The sequence below is a fragment of the Phascolarctos cinereus genome, unplaced genomic scaffold (assembly GCF_003287225.1).
Source record: "Phascolarctos cinereus isolate Bilbo 61053 unplaced genomic scaffold, phaCin_HiC Scaffold_728;HRSCAF=1369, whole genome shotgun sequence".
NCBI lineage: Eukaryota > Metazoa > Chordata > Mammalia > Diprotodontia > Phascolarctidae > Phascolarctos > Phascolarctos cinereus.
In genome coordinates this window covers 1-21,151 of record NW_027556100.1, presented here as the reverse complement: position 1 = coordinate 21,151, position 21,151 = coordinate 1, and the positions used below count along the sequence as shown (strand labels likewise).

General features: G+C 39.0%; 1 protein-coding gene across 1 annotated transcript; it reads left to right on the top strand.

Moving 5' to 3' along the window:
- Positions 1–3,368: 3,368 nt before the first annotated feature.
- LOC110204628 (plasma kallikrein-like) lies at positions 3,369–20,583 on the top strand (the record flags this gene model as incomplete). Its single annotated transcript, XM_020980765.2, is given in 9 exon segments — positions 3,369–3,624; positions 7,397–7,503; positions 9,197–9,356; positions 10,652–10,761; positions 16,810–16,969; positions 17,771–17,877; positions 19,438–19,600; positions 19,936–20,048; positions 20,415–20,583. Coding segments are annotated over 9 exon segments (1,343 nt in total), but the record flags the coding sequence as incomplete, so codon positions are not given.
- Positions 20,584–21,151: the final 568 nt, after the last annotated feature.

Here is a 21,151-nt window from a genome sequence, read left to right as displayed (position 1 = left end):
GGCTTCAAAAACAAAAACAAGAACTATACTTGCAGAGCTATACCTATTTTTAGGAGTCTAAGTTCAAATTTTACCTCTGATGCTTCCTACCTGTGTGACCTTGGATAAATCACCAAACTTCTCTTGGCCTTGGTTTCTTCATCTGTAAAATGGACTAGAACCTATTCAATAGCCTAGATGACTTTTGAGATCCCTTCTAGATTACATCTCTGAAAAGATCAGTACTTATTTTTACTACTAGAAGGTGCCAATTTGAATCTGACTATACTCGAGTAGTCCCCAAACAAACATCTGTCTCTCTTGCAATTTATAGGGAATAAGAAATAATAAGATCCTTGGTGGATCTATGTTGTCACCCACATGGATACTCTCTCAGTTACTCAAATCATACCCCCTTTATGTCATCTTATTCTGTGAAATTCTTATCTGTGTTCGAGGGCTTCCTCTTTCAATTCTCAATCTCTGTCTGTCTGTCTCTGTCTCTGTTTCTCTGTCTCTCTGTGTCTCTGTCTCTGTCTCTGTTTCTTGTTCTGTCTCTGTCTCTCTGTCTTTCTCTCTCTCCATGTCAGACATTCCAATGTGCCACTTTAATTGTTTATCTATCATCCTTTAGACCCAATGTGTTATTCCACTACTCAATAAATTCCAGTGGCTCCCCATTCCCTATAGCATCAAATGCATCCTCTTCTATGAAACATTTGAAGTTCTTTACAATCTGATTCCAACTTACCTTTCCAGAGTCACTCCATATGTATCCCCTTCATGCACACTGGTAAAGCCAAACCAGTCCTTTTGCAGTTCCTCACACATAATTCTCCATTTCCTCTTTCCATGCCTTTGCCCAACCTATTTCACATACCTGTAATACTCTCCCTGCCACCCCTCACTTCTCAGAGTGCTTAGTTTTCTTCAGACTTCAGATCTTACGCGATCTTTCCTGATCACTCTGGCTGCTAGTATTTCAACCTCCTTCTCAACACCCAGCAAAAAAAAATACTTTGCATTTATTTTGAATATGTTTTGTACATGCCTCTCCAGTAGGATGTAAACACCTTAAGGGCAGGAGGACACTTTATATTTGATCTCTGGTGCCTAGCACAGTGCCTGACACTGTGCCTAATAAATGCTTGTGGATTGACTGACTGAAAGTCACCTGTCCATTACCCGCCCTACCTCCATGTTTGGTCATTTCATGAGCACACTTCGAGATGTTGGTGGATGAATGGACATATATTCTCCATGGATCTTTAGGAGTTATGCACAGATAATTTTGTCCTAAGAAATTTTGGGTGTGTGTGTGTGTGTGTGTGTGTACTTGGTCATTGTTTGGACCTGGTTGAGTCAGAGTGAATGTAAATAAAAATTGTTTCTGTTTTGGCCAAAAACCCTGAGGGTCTTCCCTTACCTGTTTGATTTTTTTTTTCTGGACTAGGTTAAAGAGGCCATTCTTTGACTCACTTTTTTTTTTATCTAGTCTTTATCACTGAATGGGCATCGCTTCAATCAAACTGAGACCTTAGCTTTAAAAGACCAGGTCTTCCACTGCATCTGGGGCCATCTCCAGTTGTCCTGATATATATCTGGCCGCTGGACCCAGATGGCTCCAGAGGAAAAGTGAGGCTGGTGATTTTGCGCAGCCCTCCCTCACTCAAATCCAATTCACTTGCAAGTCATGGCATCATCTTCCTGATGTCCTGGCCTTCTTTGAGAATAAAGGACAAACAACAACAACAACCTGTGTGTATAAATGTATACACGTACACATGTACCTACACACACACATATCTCTTATTTGGTTACTTCAGCCACTGTGAGAAATCATAACTCATTCTAGTACTCTATGCAAATTTGGTTAAGCAGATGATTCCTAGCATATGGGGACCTGCCATCAATTGTTAGATTAGGTGGAGGGAAATTTCTTGGGGTCTTTTGATCTAATTCAATAATCATTTGTTCAAGTACCTGTTACTGTAATTGCTAATATTAAATGGCAAAAACCATTTTTACTGGGTATATACAACAGAGATATCAGCAAGGAAGATATCCACCAGAGATAATTTGAAAGGAAAGAGAACCTCAGGGGTGAGCTGGAGCCTGCTGGACTGATTGTTAAATTTTTGTAGTGAGCATTCATACCTCAGAAATCGACAAATACTACAAACCAGGACTTGGTTTATTGTTTTAGTGATTGACTAGACTTAAGAAAGTAATGGAGAAAATGTTAATAAAGCAGATTCAACTGAAAAGTGTGTACTGTCTATATATATTTTTTTCTTTTGGAGGACTGGTTGTTAAACATTTACGAGCTCACCCCTGAGGACACTAATAACTTGGGGGACCGAATAAGGCTTTCCCTGGAGGTGGTACCTCATCAGAGCCTTAAGGAAGCTGAGGATTCTGAGGTGAAGATAAGAAGGTGCATTCCAGGGAAGGTGAAGAGACATGGAGATGGGGAGCAAAATGATGAGCTCATAGAACATGGCATAGTCATTAGAGTGTTGAACCTGGAGAAGGGAAGATTTCCCTTCAATTACTGCCTCAGACACTTGCTGCTCACTTGCTTTCTATTGTGTTGACTCTTTGTGACCCCATTTGGGGTTTCCTTGGCAGAGACACTGGAGTGATTTATTTAGCATTGCCTTCCCCAGCTCATTTTACAGATGGGGAAACTGAGGCAGAGTTAAGTGACTTGTGCAGGGTCACACAGCTAGCAAGTGTCTGAGGCTAGATTTGAACTCAGGAAGAGGAATCTTCCTAACTCCAGGGTGGGCACTCTATCCGCTTCACCACCTAGCTGCCCCTCAGACACTTACTAGCTGTAGAACCCTGGGCAAGTCACTGAACCCCTGTCAGCCTCAGTTTCCTCATCTGCAAAATGAGAATAATAATAGCATTAACCTTCCAGGATTGTTATGAGGATCAAATGGCATACTATGTATAAGAAGGCACTATATAAATGCTAATTATTATTAGGGCAATTTGGTTGCAAACAGGAGATTGTGAGGGTAGTGTGACAAAAGAAGTCTGGACAGATGGGTGGGAGTCTAATAATAATAACAACAATAATAATAGTTATGTGTCAGGTGCTTTACAAATATGATCTCATTTGATCTTTGCAATAACTCTGGGAGGTAGGTGGTATTATCATCATCCTTATTTTATGGGGGCTAACAGAGGTTAAATGATTTGCCCAAGGTCACCCAGCTGGTAGGGTCTGAGGCCACATTTGAACTCAGGTCTTTTGACTGCAAGGTCTGTGCTGTCTCATTGCTAAATGCCTTCATTCTATCTAGGGAATTAGAGCTGTATCTTAATTCGGGCTCTGGTGGGGGAAGGGATTCCTAAGAATGGAGATGGGGGTCAGGAGATAATGTTGGGGGAAGAGGTAAATAAGAAGGCACTCTTGAGCACATCCCTTGCCAGCCGTGCCGGATCAACATTCTCCTCTGATTCTATTACAGAGTGTGTGACTCGGTTTTATGAAAACACCTTCTTTAAAGGAGGAGATGTGGGTGCGGTACACACCCCAACTGCTGAGGACTGCCAGAGAGCATGCACCTTCCATCCCAGTTGTATACCGTTTAGCTTTCTACCTGCAAATGCCATTAATGATGAGAACAAAAGGTAAAGCTTGGTATGCATTATCAGAGAAACTGATCCCCCTTTCCCCCCACCCCCGACCCCTGCCCGATGATGATCATTGGTTTTGGAGTCTGAGTTCTTGGGTTCAGATACCGGTTCTACCACTTCTGCATCTACACGTGTGACCTTGGGCAAGTTACTTAGCCTCTCTCTGCCTCAGTATCCTCATCTGTAAAATGAAGGAGTTAAACTAGATCAGGTTCCCCATCCCTGGGATGACCTATGGCATCTCTTAGAACTCTAAGTCTATGATGCTATGAAAAGATGTATATTTTCATTCCAGACTCAGCTTCCTCTACAATGCAAATCTTAGCCCTTCATGTTGCCATGCTCCTCCAAAAACAAAAAAGCCAAAAAAAAACACATGGTAGGGAAAAGGAGATAAGCATTTATATGGCACCTACTATGTGTCAGACACTGTTCTAGCATTTTATCTCGTTGATAAAACTATGTGGTAGATAGCCTAGTCACTTAGTTGAATTCACTGATCTTAACTTAGGACGAACCTTGGACTATAGCCACAGTCAGTCATTCAATCCTTCCTTCTTTCATTTTTGATTTTATGTCCCAAGTATTAGATAGACATTTAATAAAGGCTTATTGATTGATTATTTTTAAAGCTGCTATAACTTTGCCACAATACTTATTAAGCGCTTATTAATTAGTGTCAGGCCCTGGAGATTCAAAGACAGGCAGAACAAACAAACAAAAACAGTCCCCACCTACAAGGAGCTCATATTCTAATGGGGGAGGGGGTAAGTAATATGCACAAAATTTTACATACAGAGTACATGCAATGTAAATGGAAAGTAAACCCATAAGTGAGGCACTAGCATTTGGTGGAGGGGGGGTGCCTAGAAAGGCCTCTTAAATAAGAGGGAATATAAGTTGAGTCTTGAAGGAAAAACCACAGTAGCTACAAAAGAGAGCATTTTAGGCATGGGGAACATTCAGTACAAATGGTACAAAGATGGAGTGCTGTGCTCAAGAAACAGCATGAAGGCCAGTGCTGCTGGACTGCAGAGTTTGTGGGAGTAAGTGTTAGGAGACTGGAAAACTAGGGAGGGCATAGGTTGACAGAGATGTTACATGCCAAACAAAGGATTTCAGATTTGATCTTGGAGATAATAGGATGCCACTGGAATTTGCTGAGTAAGGGAGTGATCTTGTGTGAGACAGAGGAGCCAACCACACTTTTGCAGTATTCTAGGAAAAAGATGATGGGGGTTTGAGTCAAGGTGGCAGCAATGTGAATGTAGAGAAGGAGGCTTATATGAGAGGTATTGTGAAGATTGAGATGAGAAAAATCGGCAATAGATCTGGTGAGGGGTGGTGGAGTGAGTGTAACCAAGTTGCTGAGAATGACTCTGAAGTAATGGGAGAATAGTGATATCATTGACAGGAATAGGAAATAGGGAAGAAATGAGGTTTTGATGAGATTAATAATGAGTTCTTGCTTTGGACATGTTGAGTTGAGATGTCTGTAGGACAACCAGCTCAAGATACTCAAGAAGAATTTGGACTAATGCTTGGGAGAAAGGTTAGGACTGGATATATGGATCTGAAAATCATCTACCCAGGGCTGATGTTGAACCCATGAGGAGAGAAGAGATCACTAAGCAGAACAGTGTAAAAGGAGAAGAGGACATAGAACACAGTCTTCTCGTGGTCAGTAGACATGACTTCAGAGGAAGATCCAGCAAAGAAGACTAAGAAGTGGGAAGATAGAGAGTAATGTCACAAAAACCTAGAGAATGAAGAGTATGTAGAAGGAGAGGGTGCTCAATAGTGTTAAATGCTGGAGAGAGGCCCCAGAAGAAGGAATCACCCTTTATTGAGAAAAGACCCTCAAATGCCCAGATTACCTCCATGCCATTATGAGATCTCAGCCTAAGACTGATCTCAGCCTAAGACTTTAGTGGATGGATCCTTTTCAACATCTGACAAATATTCATAAGGTAGCATAGTGTCATGGATAGAAAGCTGGTCTCAGAGCCAGAAAGACCTGGGTTCAACACTTGCTTTTGACACATACCAACTGGATAACTCTGAACAAGTCCCTTAAGCCACTGTGTCCTAAGCAACTCTAGAAGACTACATATACGTTGCAAAAATGGAGCAAGCTTGCATGGGTAGAAGAGGCTCCCTCTATCAATGAAATTCTGGTTTCAATCCCCATCTGCATTTATATCTTTAATAATTCATAAGCAAGTCATTAAATGGAGAGGAACAATAGGTGTCCCCCACTCAAGTGCTACTCAGAGACTTCATCATGGTTTGGAGATGACTCTAGGTTTTGAAGCCTATGGGAATAGAATGCAAGTTCTGGTAGGTCCTAAGAATGTGGAAAGTCTTTGAATATTAGTCCAGTGCTAAAATGTGTGTTTGAGGCTGGGAACTAGCCCTCCTAAGCTCAGAGATGCCTGTCACTTATCAATTGACCACAAGGTAATACTTTTTTGGGGCCACAACCACACTTGAGATTCAAATTTTCACAATCTTTAGCTTTTGCTGTCTACTCTGATCTTATGTTAGATGATCTGGTTTACCTCATTAATCTTGATTTCAAACTAAACTTTTAGACTCTAATTAAGGGCTTTTTCCCTGTGCCAGATGGGTCATGATCTGTGAGTGAAAGCCCAAAGTGATGAAATCACGTATATCTTTGGAAGTGTTGAAGCAAAGTTGTCAGAGCCTTTGCCATCCCTTCAGTCAGGAAAGACCTTATGTTCCACCTCTCTTGTATTGTGTCACTCTAATCAATCATTCAATTGATCAATAAACATTTGTTAAGCACCTGCCGTGTGCCAGGCACTGTGTTAAATGCTGGGAATAGAAAAAGAGGCAACAGACAGTCCTTGCCCTCATGGAGCTTACAATCTAAGGGAGGAGACAACATACAAATATACAATTATAGAAGTAATTGATCAATGTTTATTTTTTAAGTACTTAATTGACTAGATGTCAATCATTGGTCTAAGTGCTGGGAATGCAAAGAAGAAGAAAAAAAAAGAGAAAAACAGTATTTAGTATGTGTTATTGTTCATTACAGTTATCTGTATATAGGCTATTTCTCCCTGCTTGACTATATGCTCCAGGAAGGTAGGGACCGTGCCTTCTCTCAACTTTGTTATATCCTCTAGTGAAGTGTTCTGACCTCAATGGCTTACTGAACAGAATTAAAATGAAAAGAATGTTACTTTCTGGCAAATGTTCTTTTTTGGTCAGTGTCAGAAAAGGTGTAATGGATTTTCTGTCCATTAAAAATGTTTTAAAATACCCAAATTCAAGGTATTTTATAAAGGACATATGAAGAAAGATGTCATCTACATCCAGAGAAAGAACTGATAAATAAAAGTACATATAGAATAATTTTACATACGTGTATATAAATATACATATATGTATATATACATATACACATAGTTGTGCCTAATGGTAGCCATCTTGGGGTGGGTGAAGAAAAAAAGAAAAAAAAAGAAATGGACATTATAATTTTGTTGTGTATTTGAAAGGAATAGCAAGTTGTGCCTAGTAGATTTTCAGTTTCACATGCAATCATCTTTTTTATTGTATTATGTTATGCAAGGGTTATTTTATTCTATAAATTAAATATAAATCTTTTAAAAACACATTAATTAAAGGTAAGTTAGTAGTTTTAAATGTGTTGATAGTTATGTAGATATAATAATTAATAAAATATGTGTTCACATACTTACCCATTTTCATTAAGTGATGCTCTCCTTTCCCACAGATTTGGTTGCTTCTTAAAAGACAGTGTTACTGGAACTCTTCCAAGAATGACTAGGAAAAATGCAATTTCTGGGCATTCCTTAAAACAATGCGTTTATCAACGAAGTGGTAAGTTGTAGTTTACTTGTTTCAATTTGTGTAATTTAGTTATAACATGCCTTACCTAGTCTTTCTTCCTTTCTTTCTTTCCTTCCTTCCTTCCTCCCTTCCTTCCTTCCTCCCTTCCTTCCTTCCTTCCTTCCCTTCCTTCCTTCCTTCCTTCCTTCCTTCCTTCCTTTCTTCCTTCCTTTCTTCCTCCCTCCCTCCCTCCTTCTCTCTCTCTCTCTCTCTCTCTCTTTTTCTCTCTCTCTCTCTCTCTCTTTTCTCTCTGTCCTTTTGTTTCTGTCTCTCTGTCTCTTTCTTTTCTTGCCAGTTGGCTATGGATCCTCCATACCTTTGTGGAAGGCAGTCCCCCTGAGAATTTTTTTTTTTATTTTGAATAGATTTTTGTGGTACTATTTGTTATAACGTTACGTACATTTCCGATCTATCCCTGCCATCCCTTATAACAAAGAATTAGAAATAAGGAAAAAAGTCAACAAGACCAATCAACACATCAAAAAATAGTATTACATGCAATATTAACTCAGTCAAGAAATATTTATCAAGCTTACTATGTTCAATGCATTGTACTAAGTTCTGAGGATACAAGGAAAGACAAAAGATGATCCCTGACATCAATGAGTTCATATCTAATATTTATACTTGTAGACTCCTATATCTGCAAAGAAGAGGAGAAGGAGGTATTCTTGGGGAATTATATTCCAGTGGATAAAACACCATGTGGTTTTGTTTAGATTTCTTTTCTTCTACTTCCCATAGATAGTAGATGGATCCTCTAGGAATTCTCTATGGTGACTAGTGATATAGAAGTCAATCAATTTCTAACTAGAATTGAGCACAGATTATGTTTGAGACACTGTTCCAGGCATGGTAATGTTCTCCAAAGCCACAGGGATAACACTGATGGATAGGTATCTAGCTAAGGAAATTTATCCAGTTTTAGACCTTGGTCACACAGTCACTATATGGCAGAGCTGGGACTTAAACCCACATCTTCCTGACTCTGATAGCTCTCTCTTATACTATACCATAGCTGCCTCCCCCATTTTAGAGACGAAGAAGGGACCAGCTTAGAGTCACACAGCTAGTAAGATTCATTACTTACTAGTAACGAAAATGTCAAATACAAATAGATTACATGGAGCAATTAAAAGAAGAGGTTTTAAATGCACAAATTAAAAGTAAAGGGAATTTGTAGAAAGACGCTATCTGCATCCAGAGAAAGAGCTGATAAATAGAAGTATGGCTAGAATAATTTCACACACACACATACATATATATGCACACACACATACATATATACAATACATATATATATATATATATACACAGATAAATATACATATACATACACACACACACATGTGCCTATTTGTGTCTCGTGGGAGCCCTCTCTAGCATGGAGGAGGGAGGAAAAAAGAAAAAAAAGAAATTTATGTGATAACTTTGTGTATGTTTGAAGAGAATAGCAAGCTGTACATGGTAGATATGCAGTTTCATGTGCAATCATCTTTTTTTATTGAGCTGTATTGTGGGAATGCTTGTTTTGTTCCATGAATTGAAAATAAAATTAGAAAAAGAAGAGATTTTCCTAATGGTGTGTTAAAGATGAAATACTTTCTTTCAGGGCCATTGATTAAAGGGGTTACATTATTCCAGTCAGGAAACCACATTAGTTCTGTTTGTTATGTTTCTACAGCTTGTAGCAAGGAGAACCATGAAGGACTTGATATGAGAGGGGTGAATTTCAATGTAACCAAGGTGAACACTGTTGAAGAATGTCAAAAACAATGTACAAACCATGCCCTCTGCCAATTTTACACATATGCCACGCAGACGTTCCACAGATTGGAGTATCGGTGAGCAGCAATCTTCCTTGAAGATTCTGTTAAGGATTTTAATTTAAGCCTCAAGTAACTCTTTTTCAAATCCAAATGAAGGCCATTCCAATCTCACTTTTCTTCTTGGGATTCTTGAAACAGCAGCTATCTTTGTGGGCGGGGCTAAGTCCTGATGAGGATGGGATCTCCCATGGGAGACAGTGAAGTCAACAACGGCATAGAGGGAATTTATATTTTCATAAGTGTTGAAGCTAAATGGTCAAGCATGGTTCATTGCCGGGCCTGAAAGCATTCCAGTCTTCTCATCATCCAAGGAATGTCCATTTTAGAATTCTATTCTAGTTGATGGGTTTGCTATGCCACATTGGATAGAAAATTCCCAAGAGTCAAGACAAGACAAGTTAACAAGCACCTGCTAAGTGCTAGGGACACAAAAACTTGTCCCTGTCCTCAAGAAGCTCACAGTCTATTGGAGGAAATACTATGCAAACAGCTATGAACAAACAAGATATAGAGAGCATAAATTATAGATGATAAGAGAGAGAAGGGCCCAGCATGAAGGGGGATTTGGAAACAAGAAAACTTAACAATGAAGACAACTCAGAATAAGTCCCTTCCTTCAAGGAGTTTGTGTTCTACATAACCATTGCAAAATATTTTTCATCTCGATTGATTCTCACAGCAACCCTGTGAAATGGGCAGCATAAATATGTGTCATCCCACTTGACATCCTGCTTGGAAAAACTGAGGGGCACCAGAGTAAAGTGAATTTCCTAAGACTGCTCATCTATTATGTATTAGAGCCAAGACTCAAGCCCAGGTGTCTGGAGTCTCAGCTAAAGACTCTTTCAAACACAAAAGATGATTTTTCTTCTCTCTTTCAGGCTAGGCACAGGCTCTGTTCAAGGCAGTGTTCTAGGCATGGTAATGCTATTAAAGGTATCAGTGATTTCTGATTGTAGCTTAGTCCAGTTTTTACATGTCATGAAACTATGTGTGTAAAGGTGGGGCCTGACCCTAAAACTTTTCCTAGTCTATCTATTTCTTGTTTCTTTCCCCGAATCCATCCATGTTATGGTTTCCAAATGCTTCATCTCTCATTGTATTATTGCCAAGATCATGTTATTGCCGTGATCATCTTTATTGTAATTTTCTTTGGGGATTTGCCAAGGGAGGAGAATCAAACCATGTTACAGGTGGAAGTGTGAATTGCACTGCTGAACATAGCTTACTTCATTTTGTGACAACATTCAGAATGCAAAGAACAGATACCGAGCAAAATCATCAATGAGCTTCCTTTCCTTCTTGCTCAGAAACACATGTCTGCTGAAGCACAGCCAGTCAGGATTCCCTGATACGATCAAGATGGTGGAAGGCTTGGTGTCAGGATTCTCCCTGAAGCCCTGTGGACTTTCTGATATGGGTAATTACTTATATAGCCACCATTCCACACGATTTCTTGTGCAGAAAACAAGGAACACTTGGACAGAGCTTATGCCTAATGTGGCAGAGAATAAAGATTCCTGTAACTTGGACTAATGGAACTCTGTCTCCTGGGATGGATGGATAATTCACCTGGTATTATTGAGAGGATTATCTCGAATGCTCATTTTAATTCATGTATCTATAGATAGCATTAATTATGGTAACATTATTAAAACCAGAGAAGCTGCAGCAAGGCCAGGGGGCTGTCTCCCTGTTTCATCAGCCCTCATTCAATATCTTCTCACTGATCCCTCTTTTCCCAAGACAATCCTCTCTGGCCCCCAAATTGCCTGGAATGTCCTCTCAATTTCCCACCTACTGTCAAAACTTCCTATCCCCAGTAAGTGATAATGCATTAGCACAAATTCTGATACTACTGACAAATAGAATGCATGAAATAGGTTTTCAGCATCATTGTAGATTTAGAGCTATAAGGGACCCCAGAAGTCATCTAGTTGAATCCTCTCATTTTACGAATTATGGAAACTGAGTTCCAAGAGGCTAAGTGATTTACCTGAGGTCACACAGATGAGTAAGTAGCACACCCAGTATTTGAACCCATATCTTCTGTCTCCAGATGCAATCCTCATTCCTTTGCACCACATGGTGCTTTTAAGGTGTGATACTGATGTACCCCAAGGGAATCTGGGATGCAAGAGGTTAACTAGGCTGATGCTAGGCAGAAGAAGGGGTAGGGCACAGGTCAGAGGATCTGGGGAAGTAGATGTCAGTAAGAAGAATACCTTGTTCATTTAGTATACTATATTTTCCATAGTAGACAGGAGGAAGGTCTGTTTACTAGTACTGGTAGAAAACACAACTCAACCTAGGAGCTAGGCTGTTTGTTTATTAGGGTGTTTTGTTGTTTTTTTTTTTGGCTAGGCAACGGGGTTAAGTGACTTGCCTAGGGTCACACAGCTAGTAAGTATTATGTGTCTGAGGCCAGATTTGAACTCAGGTCCTCCTGAATCCACTGTGTTGCCTAGCTGCCTCCTTTTATTAGTTATTTTTTTTTAAAGAAGAGACTAAACCATGAGAAGGGAAACAAGTCGAGGCCCAAAATTCACAGGGCTAAGATCCAAGCAGTGGAAGTCCAGAAGTTACGTTGGAACATGCAGAGAGACATATGAACAAAAGTCCTGAGATATGGCCTGACCAAAGGCTAGTGAGAGTGATGCTTCACTGGCTGCTGCAGACATTTCTGGTGCCTTTTCCTCTTCTCGTACTTTAAGGGGAGTGTTTTCACTGGGTCCTTACATGTGGATGGGAACTGAGAGAGGGTAGAGACTTCAGGTAGGACAATAGATAAGTTAGTTTTGTCAGGGAGGATTTCTGCATCCCTTCTATATTACCTCATCCTCCACTTCATCTTTTGCTTTTGTGTTCGTATCCTCTAACTCAGTGTCTGACATAGTAGGTGTTAAAATGCCCATTGATTGATTGTTTGTAAGACTGTCCATAAAACAAATTAAGACATTCGAATGAAGATTTTTGAGAGATATCTGAGAAAACAGGATCTAGGGCTGACTTTAAGTTAGGGTTAAAAATCATTGAAATTTTATGATCTAAAGAATTGGCTAATACTCACAGGCTTCCTTCTTCAACTTTCTATCTTAGGCAAATTTTACAATTTATCAGCATAATCATCCACTTAAGAGTTACTCCAGTGTCTCATTCTGATGTCATCCTTCAACTGAGACTGCTGTCTCTTCAAAGTTACTAACAATCTCTTAATTGCCAGGTCTAAAGGCCTTTTCTCAGACCCCATCCTTCTTGCCTCTGCAGTTTTTGACACTGTTGATCACCCTCTCCTCCTCATACTCTCTCCTGGTTCTCCTCCTCCTGTCTACCTGATCCTTCTCAAGTCTCCTCTGGATTTTCATCCAGGTCGTGCCCACTTACTGTGGGTATTCCTCCAAGTCTTATCTTGAACTTTGCTCTTTTATCTCTCTTTACTTTTTTTTTTCTCTTGCTGTAATCTGACTAGCACCATGAGTTCAATTACGTCTTTATGCTGATGATTCTTAGATCTGTTATTCACCCTTACTTAACATTTCTCCTAACCTCCAGACTTATATCTTCAACTACCTTTTGGACAACTCAAACTGTAAATCCCATAGCATCTTCAACTCAACATGCCCAAAGCTAACTCAATTATCTTTCTCTCCAAACCTCCCTTACACCCCTCTCTGCTAAAATCTTCAAAGCTCAGTGTGGCCACTGGTATTCACCTCCTCTGTTGTTTCTGCCTATTCCAGCAAAAACTCTAGGTATGGCTCTTTCAGAAAATCCAGAAGATAAGAGAGCATCTCAAGACAGATGAAGTGATCAACAGTATTACATGATACAGAAATCTCAAGTAATATCGGAACTAAAAAAAGGTCATCAAACGGTCGACAATTAGGAAGGTATTAATGATATTTGAAAAAATTAGTCTTAATGTGTTCATAGAGATAGTAGAGAGAGTGTTAGACTTGAAGTCAGGAAGAACTGGGTTTGAATTGTGTCTCAAACAGTTCACTCTAGACTCTGGACAAGGTTTCCTCTGTAAAATTAGTCCATTGAGTTGGAGGTCCTTTCAACTCAAAATCTATGATCTTCTGATAGGAGCCATATTCCAAGACATTAAAGAGGGAAGGAGGACTTAGGTCTTAACCTGCTGGTGCTTTAAATTCAGCATTTCCCAAACTAAACTCATCATCTTACCACCTAAAATGGTCTACACTTCCAGATTTCCATGTATCTGTGATTGAAACTGATATGCCAAGTCACACAGGCTTAAAATTTCATATCTGATGGCTCCTTCTCCATTGTTCCCCACACGCAAGCACTATTGTCCTTTCTATGTTCTACACAATCTCTTGTGTTAGTCCCTGCCTTTCCACTCCCACCACCACTATCCTAATTCAAACCATTATAACCTCTTGAGTGAACTAGTATAAGAGTTTTCTCTTTGATTTCCTTGCCTTTCCACTCCCAGTCTCTCTCCCACTCCCACTCCACAGATTGATGTTTTACTAGAGCCAAGAAGTTACAGGTCTTTGAGATGGAAGAGAATCTACTTCCTACCATATCATTTCCCTCTTCAAAAACCTTAGATAGCTCCATATTGCCTACAGAGTAAAGTAAAAACTCTCTAGGCTACAAATAAAAGATTATTCTTTTGATGATCACCTTAGCTTTCTAGTTGTGTCTCTCATTATTCCACTGCAGATGCTCTATCGCTAGCCAAATTAGACAGTTCCTATTTCTTTAATTATTTCTCACCTTGGTGTTTTTCCTTCTGTTTCCCTGTGCTTGGAGTTACCCCCAGACAAAAAGGACCAGCTAACTCTAATCTCTGCATTCAGAAGTAAGCCTTCCCTCTCATGATTGTATTCATAGGTCTCTTAGCCCCTTTATAACTTTTTTTTTCATATTCTGTGTTCTAATTACTTGTTCCTATGTTACAGCTCCCCTCCTTTGTAAATTTCATGAAGGTGGGCACAGTGGTGCTGCTCAGGTTCTATTACCAGTAGTAACACGATATCTTGCCAGCACTTGCCACAATGCTTGGCATGGTAGGTACTTAATAAAGCTTGTGAGTTGACTAGACTAGACTTACACATAAAAGACATTCAGTAAATGTTTGTTGAATCAATTGGTCAGCAAGTATATATTAAAGACCTACTATGTGCCAGGCAGTGGGACCATAAATACAAATGCATTCATCTTCTCAAATTAGCCTGCCCGTATACCTCTTGGGGATTTGAAGGGTTAAGTCACTGGCATTTAAGCTATGCACAATCAGTTTGGTGTTGTTTCCCGGGTGAGAAAAAGTTGTTATCAGTGATTTAACTTCCATAATACTATTGCAAGTTATGTATAGGTTATTAGAATTTGTAACTAGAGAGAAATACAAATGGAATTAACAAACAAGTTTAATAAAAGTGATAATCACTGAACTTTCTGCTGATCTAATCTAAATTTACTTATTTCAGACTCTATAAATTCTTTGGTATTTATCTTATACTTCTCTTTGCTAGTATCATAAAGGTCTAAAAGTCATGAGCTTTACAGCTGTAAGGGACTGTGGAAATAGTAATTAACATTTATAGAATATTTTAAAGTTGACAAAGCACTTTATGTCATACGTTATCTCATTTGTTTCCAACAAAAAATCTTGAGACATAGGTCTTTTTATTGTCCCTATTTGCAGATAGAGAAATTGAAGTTGCGAAAGGTTAAGTGATTTGTCCAGGGTCACACAGTTAGTAAGTGTCTGAAGAGGGAATTGAACTCAGGTCATACTGACTCCAAGTCCAGTGCTTAATTCACCATGCCACCTTGATACATATGTACTTAATAACTTATTTACTACTTCAAAAGCCCATGATTTCAACATTGTGGTTATTTTTTTCCAGCAATGTACATTGTATATCCTCCTAAGCAGATATGGGTTATGGGTTATGGGTTGCTTTCCCTGGAAAATCTATCACCCAATGGATAATTTCTGCTAATAAGAATCTCTGAACTTAAATAGCATGGCCCATACTTGAAGCCTTCCCAGGTCAGTAGAAACGGGCAGTTCCTGCCTTTTGCTGTTTGCCAATAGCCATGGACTCCCTTCACACCGTGATGAGGTACTGAGGGAGGAAGTCAGTGAAGAATCATGGGTAGTTGCAGAAAAAATAGCTCAAAATAAACAACAGTTCATATTCCCAAGTACCTAGACTATGGGTCTTACTAATGCAAAGGACAACTGAGTATATGACAGATGGCCTATGGAATAAGTTGTACTTTTAAAAATTTTAGATAGAATTGAGAGAATGATGGCAGTTAGAAGGATTTGGATCAATAGTCTACTGTCATGGGAAAAATCTTTCTACTCAGAAATTTAAGAATTTGCTAACTTCACAAACATGAATGACTCTGTCTTCTTTCAAATGATGTAACAAATACAAAGAAATGTTTTGGGTTGCAGCCAACTTGGGTTTAAATCTGTCCTTCCTTCTGATGCTACTATCTGTAGGACATTGAACAAGTCCTTTCACTGATCTAGCCCTTAGTTTCCTTATCTGTAAAATGAGAGACTTGGACTTCAAGGCCCCTTTAGTCTCTTCTAACTCTAGACCTGATATTTTTTTTAAAGACTGATCTCTCCATCTTGCTCAAGCTAGAAGTGAGGAGCTACCCATGGCCCTATCCCACTTCTGATTAGCACAAAGCCTTTGAACTGCTCTGCTTCCAGCCTGGGCCAGTTTCCTCCTCCCTGTGCAACCTGGAGGCCTCCCTGCTCTCAGGGACTCAGTTATTAACGTTTTTCAAACATAATGTGGATACCCATCTGCATAGTCCACTGTAGTTCAGAACTTCTGAGGTCAAGAGATCTGCCAATCTCAGCATCCCCAGGAGTGGGAATTACAGACACTTACCATCACTTCCAGCCCAATCTCTGAATTGAGCTTCAAAGGAGCAGTGGACTTACATCTTAATGTTTTGATTAATAGTACACCCAGATCTTAATCCAATATAATTTGTGTCATAGTAGTGAATTAAAAAACATTTATTAAGTGTTCAGAATGTTCCAAATGTTAGTCCAAATGTTAGTCTGGGTATGTAAAGAGAAAAAGAAGACATTCAATCTAAAAGAATTGATGCTTTACTTGGAAGACACAACAGAGGGCATATCAGCAGGGTGATGGGAAGGCTCAAAGGTCCTAAAGGAATATCAAGGCCCAGCAGCAGAGAGTCGTATCTGCAGGGTGGAGAGCCGGGAGGGCACTGACTCCCACTACTGGGAAGGGTCAGACTGACCCCCACTACTGGAAAGGGTCAGGTGAGATACTGAGTTCCTCCAGCAGAGATGGAGATCAGAGTCTGGTAGAGAGGAAAGGTTGGGGATGGGGTTTGAAGGTTTAGGATAGAAGCGGAGAAGATTGTCTCTTCCTGATACCGAAACAGCATGTGGAATTCTGAGTAATAAATGAATTTTGTGCCTTTACAGGTTGCCAAATGAATATTTTTCAACATATGTCATTTTCTGGCGAAGATGTTGGCAGAGTGATTGCTCCGGATCCTTTTGTATGCCGCACTATTTGCTCCTATTATCCAAATTGCTTATTTTTTACATTCTTTACAAACACATGGCATATACAGCCACAAAGGTATGTGGGATTTTGGCTGTCATTTTGTAACAAATTTTATAATTCTCACATTTAGAGGCTTAGACTTTTTCAAAATCAGCCAATAGTGCTATGAATAGATGACTGGCCTTATAGTTAGGAAAATCTTATATGGCTTTATGCCAGGGACACACAATCAATTATTGGTTGTGTGTTCCTGGGTAAGACAGCTTTTCAATGCCCCAGGCAACATTTTTTTTTCAAGACTACAAATTGCAGACAAATTTCCAATACACCTTGGGTTCCCTACTCTAATGAAATCACAGATTTGGATCAAAAACTTTCTACAACAATATGCTTTTTAAAAACTGATTATGTATTTTTAGTTTTCAAATTCACTTTTATAAGATTTTGAGTTCTAAAAATTTCCACCCTCCTTCCCTTCCCTTCCCTTCCCCCAAGACGGAATGCATTCTGATACAGGCTATATGTGTATAATCATATTAAACATATTTCCACATTAGTCATGTACAATAATACTTTGAGCAGGAGAGTGGGTTTGAGGCTTAGTTAGGATAAGAGGTCAGTATTCCTGCAACCAGAGTCCCTGATTTCTCTTCTTCCAACCCCAGTTACCTCAGCAAAGCCTTTATGTGAAATCAAGGTCAAAGTCTACTTATCTTCTGTCAATATTACAAAATTCCAGTTACTAAAGTACCTCCAGTCATGATTTTTTTTTAAAAAGAAAGAATAATGATCCCTCTGTTCCTGAAGGAGAGTTCAATTTTAAATGCTTTCCCTACTTACCTAGTGTTTCTCATGTTCTTTTTAATTTGCTTTTAGAAATATGTGTTTTCTTAAGACATCAAAGAGTGGAAAACCAAGCTCTGAAATACCACAGGTCAACACCACCTCAGGATATAGTCTTCTAAGCTGCAAAGATTTGCCTGGTAATGTGGTACAATAACAAGTAGTAATTGAAGAGCATCAGTAAGATGAAGGGGTTAGATTGGAGAGGATTCCTTATTCTATATACTTATCAGTTCTCTCTGGATTCAAATCATATCTTTCTTCATATGTCCCATTTTTAATTTGTGTATTTATAATAGTCAAAATGACTTAGTCTCTCAAAGTCTTTCTTAAAACAATATTGCTATTACTGTATACAGTATTCTCTTGGTTTTGCTCATTTAACTCTTCATTACTTCATGCAAGTCTATGTTTTTCTAAGATCATTGAGCTCATCATTTCTTAGCATAGTAGTATTCCATCACAATCATATACTACAACTTATTCAGCCATTCCCCAATTGGTGGACATCCCTGCAATTTCTAGTTCTTTGCCACCACAGTTGTGTCTAATGGTAACCATATCTAGGGTGGGGTGAGGGGGGAGGGAAGAAAAAAAAGAAAAAAAAGAAATTAACATGATAATTTATTATATATTTAAAAGGAATAGCACATTGTACATAATAGATTTGTGTTTTCATGCATAATAATCTTTTTTTTAATACTATGTTATAAAAATGTTTGTTTCATTCCATAAATTAAAAAAAAATAAATTTTAAAAAGATTGGATAAGATTGCCAAGGCTATTCCAGCATTGTGGTAGAGTGAAATGGGGTGCTGAATGTGTAGATAGGAAGCCTTCAGCTTGTAGGATCAGGTGTTTAAAGTAAGGAAAGGTCTTAGAGGTTGTCCAGTCCAAACTTTTCATTTTATAAATGAGGAATTGAGGTATGGAGATGATGACAGCCTTGCCCAGGGTCATACAACGTTTGAGTGTCTCAGGAAGGATTCAAACTCAGTTCTTCCTGGTTCTACTCACTCCCTGCTACAGATATTAATATTCTGTTTTGCATCTGGGGAGACTAAAACTCAGAGAGATGAAATGATTTGACCTTGGTCATATAGCTAGTAACTGGATAATGCTTTAGAGAAAAAACAACATGACTGAGTGGATAGAGAGGTGGCTTCGAATCAGGAAGACCTGAGTTCAAGTTCTGGCTCTGATATATATACTGGCCAGGTGGCACTGGGCAAGTTACCTAAGCTAGTGCTGATCTACATTGGTTAGAGTGAGTTCCTCATTGAGAGTTCCTTATATCAATGAAATCACAGAGGGAGAGAGAGAGAGAGAGAGAGAGAGAGAGAGAGAGAGAGAGAGAGAGAGAGAGAGAAGCAATAATAATAGGATGAAACCAAATCCATACCTGTATATTTAGACAGCTAGGTGGTACAGGGCATAGAGTGCTGGGCCTGGAATCAGGAAGACCTGAGTTCAAATCTTGCTTCACTCTCTTATTAGCTGTGTGACCCTGAGCAAGTCATTTAATTATTCTCTGCCTCAGTTTCCTCATTTGTAAAAATTAGGATGATAATAGCATCTTACCTTCCAGAGTTGTTGTCAGGACAAAATAAGATATTTGTAAAACAAGTGCTCTGTAAGTGCTAGCTGCTATTATTATTTGTGTGTGCATTTTCCATCTTTCATGTCTGTGACCAGTACAGAATGATGCCATTCCCAAAGGTATGTTGGTGTGGACTTTGAAGGGGATGAGTTGGAAGCTGTCTATGTTAAAGGAATTAAGGCTTGTCAAGAAAACTGTACAAACAAAATCCGCTGTCAGTTTTTCACATATACATCCCACCAAGGAGAATGCAAGGAAGACAGGTACTAGCTAACAAAATTCTTGAACATATTTGCCACTTCTACAAAGACAATATCTTTAAAAACCTCACATTTTCTTCTTCTTTTCTTTTTTCTCTTTCCTTCCTTCATTTCTCTTTCTTTCTTTCTTTCTTTCTTTTTTTTTCTTTCTTTCTTTCTTTTTCTCTTTCTTCTTCTTTCTTTCTTCTTTCTTTTCTTTCTTTTTCTTTTTTTTTTCTTTTTTTTTTTCTTTCTTTCCTTCCTTCCTTCCTTCCTTCTCTCTCTCTCTCTCTCTCTGTCTCTCTCTCTCTCTTTCTCTCTTTCTTCTTCCTTCCTTCCTTTTCTATTTATCTTTGTAGGTGTAAATGTTCCTTTAAAATATCTTCGAATGGTTCTCCAACTAGAATAGTCTATGGGACAGAAGGTACCTCTGGTTGTACTTTAAGAATGTGTAAAACGCCAAGCATCTGTGGTAAGTAAAGTCCTTATTTTTCTATCTAAGTGTAATCAGATACCTTGTAACATTATAATTCAATGAATCCCTGTCTTTTGAGAGTGAAGGTTCTCTGATTTACTGCTTAATTCTAGACACTGCCTCCAGCACTTCTCACCATCAGAAGACCAGAATCCAAATCCAAGTTCCTAGTTGTGTGACCTTGGGCAAGTCACTCCATTTCTCTAAGCCTCAGTTTTCCTCACCTATAAAATAGCAATGGTTAGACTTGTCTCATGTTGTCAGTCTCAGACGAGATGATGTAGATAAAATGCTTCATGACTTTCCAGTCTATGTAAATGTTACGTGTATGTCACCCCTCATGACCATTATGATTCTTTGTAGTCTGCACAAAGACAGTAACTACAAGGATTGTTGGAGGCACTAGATCTTCCCCACGAGAGTGGCCATGGCAAGCCTCCTTACAAGTCAAACTGAAGACACAGAGTCATGTGTGTGGAGGCTCAGTCATTGGGAATCAGTGGGTCATAACAGCTGCCCATTGCTTTGATGAGTGAGTATTGGCTCTTCTCTGAATTCCAATAGAAGGAGGAGAAATGATATTGGGCAAACTTCACTATCACCATGTTATTATTTTAATTCCTATGTCGGGAATATTTTCCTTAACTCCTTGGCTTTATCTCGCCTCCTGCTCTCCTTTAAATGTGTACCAAGGTGAAGATATCTGGCCATGTTTTAGAGAAATGCTTTGTCCTTCACGTGCACATAGTGCCGTCTCATTAACATGGACTAGATGGGGAAGAGGGAAGGAAAGAATGAGGGCCAATCTGTATGTGTGACTCTAATGCAATATATATATATATATATATATATATAGTATAATGTGAATAATGTGAATATAAGGTATAACGTGTGAAAATTCTACAAACCTAGGCATTTTCAATGAACAAAGGGGCAGCAAAATTTTTCCCACAGTGGGATGCTATTGTTTTCAACATTAACAGCTCTGATGTGTTCACAAGAGCAATTAAAAAGAAGAAGCAAAGAGAGCTTCCACTAGCTGGCAGTAAAAACCTGCTATAACCAAACACATCTCATATGTATTTAACTGCTTTTACTAG